The sequence below is a fragment of the Penicillium hordei genome (genome assembly GCF_028827395.1).
Source record: "Penicillium hordei strain IBT 12815 chromosome Unknown utg000006l_segment0_segment0, whole genome shotgun sequence".
NCBI lineage: Eukaryota > Fungi > Ascomycota > Eurotiomycetes > Eurotiales > Aspergillaceae > Penicillium > Penicillium hordei.
In genome coordinates, this window is record NW_026623147.1 from 2933965 (window position 1) to 2946354 (window position 12390).

General features: G+C 46.0%; 5 protein-coding genes across 5 annotated transcripts; 3 read left to right on the forward strand and 2 right to left on the reverse strand.

The window, feature by feature from the left end:
- Nucleotides 1–1050: 1050 nt before the first annotated feature.
- On the reverse strand, nucleotides 1051–2926 carry N7537_011745 (Amino acid/polyamine transporter I; the record flags this gene model as incomplete). The annotated part of the gene is made up of 7 exons (XM_056902799.1): nucleotides 1051–1494; nucleotides 1561–1886; nucleotides 1939–1962; nucleotides 2016–2476; nucleotides 2527–2640; nucleotides 2695–2765; nucleotides 2819–2926. 7 exons carry the CDS (start codon nucleotides 2924–2926, stop codon nucleotides 1051–1053), a joined length of 1548 nt encoding a protein of 515 aa, XP_056748086.1.
- Nucleotides 2927–3678: 752 nt separating this feature from the next.
- Nucleotides 3679–4719, forward strand: N7537_011746 (arylamine N-acetyltransferase family protein; the record flags this gene model as incomplete). Its single annotated transcript, XM_056902800.1, has 2 exons — nucleotides 3679–4115; nucleotides 4170–4719. 2 exons carry the CDS (start codon nucleotides 3679–3681, stop codon nucleotides 4717–4719), a joined length of 987 nt encoding a protein of 328 aa, XP_056748087.1.
- A 1572-nt stretch (nucleotides 4720–6291) lies between these two features.
- N7537_011747 (uncharacterized protein) lies at nucleotides 6292–6789 on the forward strand (the record flags this gene model as incomplete). Its single annotated transcript, XM_056902801.1, has 1 exon — nucleotides 6292–6789. One exon carries the CDS (start codon nucleotides 6292–6294, stop codon nucleotides 6787–6789), a length of 498 nt encoding a protein of 165 aa, XP_056748088.1.
- Nucleotides 6790–7968: 1179 nt separating this feature from the next.
- Nucleotides 7969–9964, reverse strand: N7537_011748 (uncharacterized protein; the record flags this gene model as incomplete). The annotated part of the gene is made up of 8 exons (XM_056902802.1): nucleotides 7969–8451; nucleotides 8508–8840; nucleotides 8895–9292; nucleotides 9355–9437; nucleotides 9499–9588; nucleotides 9644–9667; nucleotides 9722–9792; nucleotides 9854–9964. The coding sequence occupies 8 exons, from the start codon at nucleotides 9962–9964 to the stop codon at nucleotides 7969–7971; spliced, it is 1593 nt and encodes a 530-aa protein (XP_056748089.1).
- Nucleotides 9965–10910: 946 nt separating this feature from the next.
- On the forward strand, nucleotides 10911–12179 carry N7537_011749 (uncharacterized protein; the record flags this gene model as incomplete). Its single annotated transcript, XM_056902803.1, has 4 exons — nucleotides 10911–11177; nucleotides 11254–11478; nucleotides 11563–11705; nucleotides 11780–12179. 4 exons carry the CDS (start codon nucleotides 10911–10913, stop codon nucleotides 12177–12179), a joined length of 1035 nt encoding a protein of 344 aa, XP_056748090.1.
- Between the last annotated feature and the right edge of the window lie 211 nt (nucleotides 12180–12390).

The following is a 12390-nucleotide window of genomic DNA, read 5'->3' on the forward strand; positions in this document are numbered from 1 at the left end:
AATGAGTATAATATCTACTTAATTCCCACTTCTTACTATGACAATATAATAATACTAAATATATAGGTTGGTATATACGTAAAATACAGCTATTAATCAGCTACTTTATATGTGCTAAGACTGTATTTATGTATAGAAATGGGCCTTGATGGGGGCCTTATGGACCCCCATAAATGGGCTGTGGGCTAGGGGCTTGGGCCCATTTGTGGGCTATCTTGAGGTCTACACTTTTGTATGGTATGCCTGGTATCCAATTTCACATGATGTTTCCGGTATAATACCTGGTTTCTACCATGTATTCGGACTTAGTATTCGACAGCTTTGTCAGAAGGTGCACGTCAGAGTTCATGGTGCAGATATGACATAGATCGAATTGTTGTTGAGGAAGCTAAGTTACAAGGCTAAGAAATTGATATGCTTGTTAAGCTGTAGATCAAAACAACGCAGGCCTGTAAGAAAAGGATTAGTATGGAAGTGGAAGGACACGTTAGCAGCGTAGGAGTATACAGGATATTCAGGTGTAAAATTGGGGTGTTCAGGGCATTCAGGTGGATATGGCCAACTGAAAGGGCTGAAGGGAGTTGGGTGGAAACAACACTTTGATTGCAAAATAAAACTAAAAACATAGAACAGCATGGCTAAGATCGTGGTCAGTCAGCTCCCACGGTATCTGCTCAGCTTCACTGAGCTCTAGTTGGTTGGTTGATTCCATCCGTTTCCTATTTGTTACCGTGGACACTAAGCTGGCAGTATGCTCCTCGCAGACAATAATTACATTTGAATTCGATGATTCATACGGCAATGAATACGGGCTTCCAGAAGCTCGAGTAAGAGGAGAACTTTACTAAGATCTAGGCTTCACAGTTTCGAAGTATAGCTATGGTCTTTGCAAAGCTGCTAAATTGTCCCGGCACGCCAATAGGTATAGTTTGATTGTGTCTTTAGCTACTCCTAACGTTCGAGTGTAATTACCTAATAATGCATTCGTGGGGCACCCACCCGGGCAACCGCAAGGAAATGTTTTGCCGCCTATACTCCCTGAATACATTATCAACGGTTGGCGCCATTGACACCAGACTCAATGATTGGGCCATTATAGGCCTTCCTCCCACTGACCAAATACCATACTAGCCCGATAAGGAACTCGCCAGTGAAAACTACAATTGACCAGTTCATGCTCGCCAGAGTAACAGGTATCTCGGCGGGAAAGAAGGAGAAGAAGATGGCGATCGTTAAAAAACAAATTGAGGCAATATTGATAATAATGCCGAATTTGCCGAGTTTCCAGGGGCCATACGGAATCTGCTCTCCTTTGATCTTCTTTAAGAGCATGAGGACAATGGCAATTTCGTAGGAACCGAACAAACCCGCCGTGGTCAGCGAGATGATGGCGTTGAATGCTGCCGTTGATCCAACGTTAATGATGCAGATACAGCCGGTTATGGATGCGCAGAGGCCAACAGCGCGGAGAGGGAGTGCGGATTCGGAGCTGACCTATATGTGTGTAATAAAATTAGTCACTTCTCTCTACGGAGGCAAAGGAGGTGATAGTCAACATACGTGAGCCAGGAAATTGGAGAATGGCAGTCCCTTGTCTCTGGCAAAGGCCCAGGTGAGACGCGATGCGGAGGCCAGGAAACCAAATGACGCGCAAATGACCAATGCTGTGGGAATGGCGGTCATCACGGACGTTCCCGCATGGGACTTGGTGGCCGCGTAGAAGACTTCAATGAAGTCGTAGCCGGTGGCGCTGTTCAGGGCCTCATCCACATTTCCGATACAGAACAGGAAAGCAATGACAATGACGAACCCAAGGGTACCGTTTAACAGGATTGTGCCGATCATGCACCAGGGAACGATAATAGAAGCATTGATGACTTCTTCGGCTATGGGGATCTGTTAGCTTATGACATATTCAATTACTGACTTGAATTTTACCCATGTGGCAGGGGCCATCATAACCTGCAGAAATTAGTTAGAAAAGATCATACCGGAAGGAAGGATGAGTGTCACACCAATGAATGGGAGGTTCGTGCCCACCAGTCCAATCAACCAGGTCAGACCCGCGTTGTTCCACCCCGAACTGTTTTCGAAAGTCCCAAAAACGAATGAGGCATCTTTGTGAGGTGCAAGATAAACGAGAGGAATGAGGACGGCGAAAAATCCCGCGATATGCAAGATCAGAATCAGACCCTCGACCTGAGGAAGTAGCTTTGCCTCGATGGAGTTGATAATCACGCAAATAATCAATGCAGCAAACATCATCAAGGTTCCCTGCCAGCCTTCCGCCACATAATTCGGATAATTCAAGACTACAAGCCCTTGGGTGACTGTCGCTGCAAAATAGACTCCAGCTGCAGTGTTGGCCCACCATCCAATCATGGCCATCCATCCCGTCACCCAGCTCAAAAATTTTGCCTGACCCTTCGGAGCTAACATTGCCACCCAGTGGTACTGTCCGGAGGAGGTAGGGGCCCTGTTGTCTGTTTAGTTTTGGGTCTTGGATTATTTGGGCGGGTTTCATACATCGAGGCCATCTCGGCCAGCGAGGATGCAGTTACCAAAGCGCCAAACCAGCAAAATAAGAATCCATAGACGAGAGTCACTGGGCCACCATCAATCATTGCAGTTAAATTAGCACTGAGGTGAATGATTAGTTCGAGTCCAATGAAGGTTGGGACAGCCGAATCTCACAAAAGCACAGCCTCCCAAGTGCACATCATGGTGGTCGTGAATCCCAACATGGACAAGAATCCAAAGTTTCGCTGCTTGTGTTTAGTAAATCCACCCTGAAATCCCTTCTTCAGTGAGGCCATACCTGAAACTGCTGTTTCTTGCCCTGCTTTGCCATATCTTCGTCATCACGATTCTTGTATTTGCTGGAGCCCAACTCTTGGACCACCATCTCGCCATTCTTGAAGGGCATTTTGGGGTTGTGTTGCAAAATCCAGCAAAGGTCGACGATAAAAGGGAACCGTCGGGGTAGAGGGAATAGGAATAAGCTAAGAAACAAGCATTGAAAGACAAAAGTCCGTGCTTAGCACCCTTCTAGTTATTGGACGTCCAAAAAGATACTCGGAAATGTCGCTTAGACCTTGGCGGGTTTATCAAGTTCTTTTCGTGAATATGGGACATTTTCCCGGAATCCGGATCCCTCACAGATTAGGTGCAATCCATTTCCACTCAAGACAGAAACCGGTATGTGGAATCAACGGGAAATTTGCAGGGCTATTCGTTGACACGCCTAAGCTACGTATACACTATACACTAGCTTGGCCCTTCCGGTGTACTCCGTACGCCACAAGGATCCATTATAGTATTTCCGAGTTAACATTCCGCGCACGGTGTGCAAGACGTATTCCATTACATTAATTAATTCAAAGCATATTGGCAGATCAGAACCATGCCCCGCTGCTGTGGGGGCTGCATGTAGCAGTTCTAAGGTGTGATTCGGGGCGCACTTAGAAGCATCATTGGTAGACTCGTACTTATCACACAATCACTGTAAATATTCCTAAAGCAAATTTGCTCCTTTAATCCAAATGCACGGAGTAGAAACTTTGTGGACGAAAAATCAACCCCGCTTTCACGTCTATTTATGTTTTCTCGGCTCCCTATGTTGTACTTCCAGCATTGATATACCTCTTCGACGCCTTTACATCCTTTGATTTGTTCAATATGAATTCTTTTATTGACTGGTCCATACGTCCAGTCTACTCGCCGGAGCAATTGAACCAGTACTTTAACCGGATTGATCTACCTCAAAAGTATCGGGAGTCACCGGTGGTCAAGTTTGGGGCAAGTGTCGACAATGAGGCCGCTCTGGCCTTTTTGAAAGTTTTGCAACGATACCAGGTGGCAGCGGTGCCTTTTGAAAATCTCAATCTGCATTACGCAGTCCACCGCTACATTTCCATTGATGCCCAGAAACTATTTTACAAGATAGTAGACTCCAAATCCCATCGAGGGGGCTACTGTATGGAGAATAGTACACTTTTTGGGACCATCCTCAGGACTATTGGATACAATGTCACCTCGGTCGGAGGTCGAGTAAACGAGGCGGTCCAGCCCATATCAGCCTTGAAGAACTGGAAAGGCCCAAAGTACGATGGATGGTATGGTCATTCCTTCGATCATATATCTGAAACATACTAAACAGTCGAACACAGGAACCACATGGTCAATATTGTTGCTGTCGGCCAACAAAAGTACCTGATAGATGTGGGGTTCGGCTCGAATGGGCCACATCAGCCAGTTCCATTGATCGACGGGTTTGAGGCGCACAATGTCGGCGACCAGTCCGCACGACTCATCTATGGCCCTATCGCCCAGCACACGAGGGCTGGCCAATTCCTCTGGCAGTACGAAATTTGCAATTCAGGTGGGGCGTGGATTCCTGCCTATTGCTTCACTGAAACGGAATTCCTTCCGGAAGACTTTACTATCATCAACTACTATATGAGCACTAGTCCGGAGAGTTGGTTTCTTTCCCACGTGATGTGTATACGAATGATTCTGGACGATGAAGATGAAAAGGTCATTGGTGACCTAACACTATTCGACAATACACTGAAGCGCCGCTTGGGGGCCACGTCGGAGGTCCTGCAATCCTTCGCCTCCGAGGAGGAGCGGGTGGCTGCCCTGGAGAAATATTTTCACATTTCAATTTCGAAGGAAGATCAGGAAAGTATTTGCCAAACGACCTCGAAAATTCCGTAGTCTTGTTATCTACCGACTTTGTAACCCTATCGATATTATAAATGATCGGTTGTCCATCTTTTTAATAGACAAGGCATTTGATTGATACCGTACGTGTATAAATCATCAGACTACACCATTGACTCTCTACACTCTATTCATATAAGCAGCTCGTTGGAGGATATGTAAATGGGTCCTTTGCAGGGGTCTGTGGGCCAATTTACGCATCCCCGACGGGAACGCGACGGCATTTGCGCACTAAAGCTCTAGCCCACAATAGACCGCCAAAGTCTACGGCTATACATATTCCAAATTATTGGTATCGCCAGAGCCGAAATTAATCCAAGACATTCCATTCTTGCAGGGATATATCCATGTACATTCAACCCCTAGGATCTTATTACGGAGTTCAATACACCAACTACCTACCCCCTAAAGAGATAGTGGCAATTGAATTAAAACTCCGAAACTTTAGCAAAGAAGAAAAATGGCAAGATTCTTCGTAATGATGTACGTGCGATTACCTATCTATGTATAAATCTGCCCTCAAGTCATATTTAGGCTGGCACAACAAGTCCCCCATCTCTAAGTTCTCGAATAAATGCATGAGCTATCTATATAGTTGCTTGTACGGGTCTCATGATGAATATTGCAAAGTATTTTCAAATACGCGCCACCGACAGACGCGAGGTCTCGTCTACATTCGATCATGGAGATGAGGTCGCCATTGCGGCTTTGTACCTCTTGGTTATGATGATAATGGCTGTGCTGATCCGACTTGCCTTTCGATTATTTATGCTTCGGTCATTGCAACGAGATGATGGGATAATTTCCCTTGCGCTGGTATGCATTTCCACTTGTACCTTACCAAGCCCCTTGACTAGGTCGCTGTCGCCTAGTCTCTAATTCCGAGCTTTCAAAGAATAGGTCTTCGGCATCGCACAATCTGGCGTCATCTTCCAAGGGACAAAATATGGTATGGGGAAGCGTCAATCTACCTTAAGTACGCAGCAAGTGATCGATGTAGAAAAGGTAACCATTCTTTCTGAGCCAATGCAATAATATCCACTAATGCCAACATGTTTCCTAGATCTTATATGCATCTGATCTCCTTTACGTTCTTGCCCTTAGCCTCACGAAAGTTTCAGTCCTAGAATTCCTGAATAAACTGTGTGTTAATAAATCACACAAAAAAGTATGCTTTTGGTCATCAATGGTCGTTTTAGTCTGGACATTTCCAGTCTTCTTTACTTTGGCTTTCAAATGTGGAGCACTAAGGCCATGGGAAATGGATAATGGAAAATGCATTGATACTGTGAGCATTGACTTTTGACCGCAGCAATCCAATTCATACTCACAACCTGATTTCTATAGTTCCGGTTTTGGACAGCAATATCCTCCGTCGATATTCTTACAGAGTTAATCATCTGCCTCCTCCCGATCTATATTATCAAGCCCGTTCAGGTTAGCTTTGGAAAGAAAGTCCCCGTCGTGGTCGCATTTGCGTACCGCCTAACGTACGTAAGATCTTCCTATCTCTGAATTCACGAATTTCCACTTAATTGGATGCCCAGTGTAATAATAGCGACCATCATGCGCCTGGTCTTCATGCGCAACGCCCCCAATTCCACAGATATGACACAATCGGCCTTCGAGACCAGAATCACCACCCAATGCGCCCTGTGTGTCACCCTCATTACAGCATGCATTCCCTGCTTGAAGCCTTTTCTCGAAGCCTTTGATAGTGGAATGCTCGGCGTCGGTCTGCGGAAGCGCACTGGCGGGAGCCGTAGTGACTCGTATAGCAACTCATATGCGTTGGGGAGTATGAACCGTGGAGCAAAGGAGACCATAAGGCGTTCTCGATACGTGGAAGATGAGGTCGAGGGGCTTGGAACGTCCGCCGCTGCTTTTGCATTTACCTCTCCGGTCAAGCCACAGCAACTAGAGGAAATCAGTCCTTCGATGGGAATCCAAAGGATGGATCAGTGGAGCGTCAGGTGTGAGTATGTCAATACGAAGCCTGGGTCGTTCGGGGAGGGGTTAGAGGAGTCAGAGACAAGCGGCAGCCGAGTTGAGCATTCATTGTGATGAGAATCACGTAAATTTTGTTATCGGTGGTCTTCATGTTTTCCTGCATAAAAATAGAACACTGGACACGACCAATTATCAATACTAAGAAAACCTGTGGTCAATTCCGCCGACCCCAAATCTGGAAGAAACATGACAAGAACAACAAGTCTCGTTAAAAACAAAGAAAAAAACACAAAAGTGACAGCAAAAGTATATAACAGCCAGCATTTGTATGTGATCACCTATACCAACCCTCTTCAATATCAATCACTTCTTCGTGCAGTCTACGATAGCAAAGGGTGTGCGATACTAGGATGGGGCTATCGGGTTAAGCACTCAATAATCAATCCACTTTAAGCAAGGAAATGGCCCCGATACAAGTTTACCAAGACTGACCCCTTTGGGTTACTAGCACCACTCTGCGCGACACGAGTAAGTCGGGGGGAAACATAGTGTATATCTTACTTATACTCAAGCGGGGTTAGAGTAATAAAACCAGGCTAAAGACATAAAAACGGAGAGGAAAAAGGGTATTTATAGCTTTTTTAGTTATAATAAGAAACATACCTTTTACTATATAGGTTAAATATTTAGGCAAGGATTATTCGGATAGATGAATATTGTAGTGGGGAAATAGGCTCCCCACTACGCCTTGCCTCCCTTTCTTTTTCCATATGTTGTTACGTAAGCATTGAGATTATGAGGTTACAAGTAGCAGATGGATACGTATAGATTGAGAATATACACTCTTACACCTCTCTGAATCCACTTCCAGGGTGCCACCCCTGGGTTCCATTGTATGCAAAGTCGGGTATGAAGCTGAACTACGAGTGCTGAATCGACCCGTATGCCGCAGAGCATACAGCCTTGAGCGTTCCCCTCTTCAATATCTACCTTATGTGCCCTAAATAGAGCGGCGAGCCGCCTACGCCCGAACGGTAGGGGCTAGGTGATCACCACCTTAGGCATGCTGTTGTATGTTTTATTTTATTTTTTTCACAAAGGAATTTGGATTGTATAGAGAGTAGCCAGGAATAAGAACCCTAAATACGAAGCGAATGTGATACGGCGTCGCCAAAAGCCACAGTGGAACTTTATCACTTTGTTTTGAGTCAACTTTTAACTACCCTCTCTAAATAACTTTTAAGAAGCCACTAATAAAATACTAACCTTTTCCTCAATAGTCTCATGTGGTCTCTACAAGGAGACTTCTATAATAGGACCCTTGTAGATGTGCCGGGCACGTACCGCATAGTATATAATGGCAAGGAAGACGCTGCCTCCTATTGCCAAAACGCTCCAGTTCATCGTCTCCACTGTTGGGTCCATTTTACTTGGCCAGAAACTGAAAAAGACAACGATAGTCACGTAGATGACCGCATACCCGTTGATCATGGTGCCAACGATGCCGGGGCAATGGAACGGTCCCCAGACAAGCTTTGCACCGGGCACGTTGACAATATCATCCTCGTTGTCATTATATCGGGAGATGTCGCCACGGACCCGGCGGTAAAATAGCAAAATGGAAACCATGAGGTAAGAGAGGTAAACACCCGACACGGCCATGGACACAACGTCCTCCATGGCGGTATTGGAACCAATGTTAATCAGGGAAAGCAACATAGCGATGGTCACTGTAAGGATGATGGCAAGAATAGGCAACTGTTTCGTAGAAGAAACCTTCAAGAGCAAATGTTAGTCCATGCAGGACTTCTGATTGATAGAGAAGTACTTACTTGACTCCACAATCGCCATCCGGGAACTCCCCTATCTCGAGAGAAAGACCAAAGCTGCCGAGACGCCGCAGCCAGTAGACCCATAAGGGAACAGACATAAATCATGATAACAATAGCACACATTGTCAATGAACCCGGAACTGAGTTTGTTGCTTCCATGAAGATACCCATAAAATTATACCCAGTGGCTTTCCCCAGTGTACCACCGAGGTCGGCGCCGGTGCAGAACATCATGGCAATTATCATACCAAAGCCGAGACAGCCGTTAATTCCGACACTAATCATAAGGGCGTTGGGAATGACGGTTGAGGCATTTGCGACCTCTTCAGACATCTATTCGGGGATTTTTTAGAAGCGTGTAGAGGAAAGCATAACCCTGAGACTTACGTGCACGGCAGCATCACCCCCAGCAAAAGCAAAGGCACAACTGGTCATACCGACAAACCAGGATAGGCCTTGCGTGGCAAAGCCTCCTCCATTTTGGAAAGACTGAAAAACCTGTTCCTTTGTGTTATGATCCGCCATGTAGGTGAGGGGAATTATGATGCCGAAGAATCCAAGAATATGCACAACCAAAATGACCGCCTCAATGCGGGGCAGCAAGTTGCCGCCGAGCAAGTTCACAATCAATGCGAGACTGAGCGAACCCCAGACAATCAATGTTCCTTGCCAAGGCAGAGCATTGTAGAGGTTGTTTCCTAGGATCGCGGCACCCTGGATCATCTTTCCTGTTAAAAAGGCACAGGCTGCGAAGGCACTCTGCCAACCGAGAACAGCAAACCATCCTACGGGTTGAAGTGTCAACAACAATGAATAGTTTCAGTCTGTGCATGACGCGAAAATTTACCTGTAATGAAACTCAGAAATTTCTGGAGTCTGGCTGGGGCAAGCATGGCAGCCCAGTGGTATTGGCCTCCTGCGGTAGGCGCCCTATTTGATAGTTAGCTCTTACTTTATTTAGCCTTAGATCAATCAAGAATGAACAACGTACATGGAGGCCAATTCCGACAAGACCATGAAATTAGCGAAACAGCCAACCCATCCGAAGATGTAGGCATAAATCGCACCACCCGAGCCACCACTAATATCTGTTAGAGAATGTTGCAAGGCAGTAGGTTGTTGACATGTGAACACACTTTGTGAGAGGGCCAGTGAAGGTTCTAGGCAACCGGTTAGTGATGGATTACGTGAGAATTTGGAATTCGACAGCTCACCCAAGCAGGCCTTCCCAAGTGCCGAGAATAGTACAGCTGAAACCAAGGATCGATAGAATACCGAAGTTTCGCTGAATAGATAGAAGTGTCAATAGTCCGGGCGAAGTTTGCCTTGAATCATACACTGCATACCTCAAGCACTGGCTTCTTTCCCATCCGCTGGAGATGCGCATTATCACGCTCCACCTGCCCACCGCCCCTGCTGGTGACAGAAGTACTGTTCTTCATTTCATAGGCCACCATGGCTTTTTCTTTTGAACGAATGGAATAAACACAGGTTGAAGGTGAGTATCAACGTAAATATAAGGGCCGCAGCTGGGTTAAAAGTACAAAAATGTCTAGGAAAAAGTTCATTGGTCAAATATGGGAATGCGGGTGGAAAGGTGTTCAATTCATGTGTGTTACATCGACTAGACTTGAAAGCGCATGAGTGGACGACGCTAATGCAATATGATTGTTCCAATTTAATCTCAGACACGCTCTGCCCGACGGACGTTGCAAGGAGCCCCCAGGCCCAATGCGCTATGCGGCAATATCCACAGTGTCGATCACACGCGGGAACGATCCTCTAGGAATTGCACCATACCCAATTAAATACGCCACAGTTATTTTATATGGGGCATATATCGGGGAAGGCTACTCATAGGGCAACAAGCAATTGAGGGTTAAACTAACGCGAGGGGGCCGGAGGCCAGAACTCGGGACTGAATCCTTCGAGTAAAGGGGGAGTTGAACGTGATAAAAGCTCGATATTACCATGTCCTTTTACAATAGTTATTGTTAGTAAAAAGTAAACATTGACCAAGCGAAAAAAGTATTAACAATGTCATTCAGAAAACAGACCAAACACATATAAAACATATAAAGATCGAGATGATATGGGACGGGAACAAGCGTCACGCCAGATTAGGAGCCTTGTTTTTTTTTTTTTTTTTTTTTTCTATACGAGCCATAACACCCCTTCAGAGACCTTCGTATATATAGTATCTACTAATAGCTGCTAAGAGGGGATTTGCATCCTAGTCGCCCTTTTCTGGGCACTGGAAATCGAAGGCGCGCACTACCAGATCGCGCAGCGACATAATAAAAGGCATGAGGCATATTCTCTTAGCATGACTACACTCTCTAATACTTTCCCGTCATTTTCTCTTTTGAAGTAGCTCACCCCCATTTCACATATTTTGGCTCTATGGGAACACGATTCAAAGGTGACACCAAAGACCCGGCGGTTAATGTCACCACATGGGTTCTTTTGGTCACGATCATCTTTAGCGTCTCCGCTCGACTGGTAACGAAAATTCGACTGTTCAAAAGGCTCACCACGGATGATCTTCTGATAATTGCGTCTCTGGTCCTCGGCATCGGTCAGAGCATTGCTGTTTCGTTAGCAGTTGGGTCGGGTTATGGAAAGCATTCCAAAGATGTCTCCAGCGCAGATATGGAACAGGTTATGAAAGTACGCATCTTTCGCCTTCTATCGGTTACGTGATTTTTCTTTTTTGTAGAGCCAAGGCTAATGCGTCCATTGCCAGAACCTTTTCGCGGCGTCTCTTCTCTACCTTTCAAGCCTCACGTTCTCGAAACTATCTCTGGTCGTGTTTATTCGGGGTCTTACGCCATCCGCCAAAGATAAATGGCTCGCCCGAGGTGTCGAGGCCATCGTATATGCCTGGGCTGTTATTGTGATCTTTGGGACCGCATTCGAATGCTCTCTGCCCCATACTTGGGATTTCCAGAACGGCCAATGCTTTAACCTGGTAAGTGGTGTCTTCTCCTGTCACTATCACTTCCTACGCCCTCAATTCTAACGATACTAATGCGATTCGACGGGCCCTATCCAGTTAGCTTGGCGCTACTTCGTCGCTATCTCCAACATCGTTACCGACCTCTTGATTTTCACCCAAGCGATGATCCTGATTTCTAGCATCCAAACCACCCTGGGGCAACGACTGGCTTTTGCAGGAATCTTCCTGCCTCGACTCTTGTGAGTACCCCGGCTCTCCGTAGTGGTCTCCCCTATAGTTCCAAACTCAAAACTCATACTCTTTCCCTGAATAGTGTGACGGTCGCAACGATCGTTGAGCTTGCCTTTATTAAGAAAGCCACGAAAACCAATGACCCAGCTTTTCAGATGTGTGAAATAACTATTTTTGAGGTGCTCATTCAGTGCCTCAGTATCGTGACGGCCTGTTGGGGACAACTTAACCCCTTCCTGTCCTGGATGCGATCGAACGGACTCAGGCTCGATGGCGTGGAAGAACCGACCTCGTGGAGCTATAAGATGCGCTCGCAATCACAGGTGCAGTCCGAGTCCCGGGACCACGAGGCCAAGTTCGAGAGCCACGAAAATTTCGCTTTTCCGATTCCACAAGATCAAATTTTGGTCACGCAGGATTGGGAAGTTGACAGCCAGTCGAGCCAGGCGCACATAATGGGGGAATCGGAGATACAGTCATAGGTTAGAAACAGAAGTGGTCGTCCAACTTGAGAAATAACAATAATAAGCTTCTCACATCCCGTGGGGAACCTAATATTATTGATGTGTGTTTCTTCTTCTTTTTCTCTAGCAATATCGAGTGCATCGTATGATAGGACATTGTTTTCGGGGGCCAAAACATAAAGGCCAAAGTGGCTAGGCCCCTTATATGCGGCATTTTTGAATTTATCCA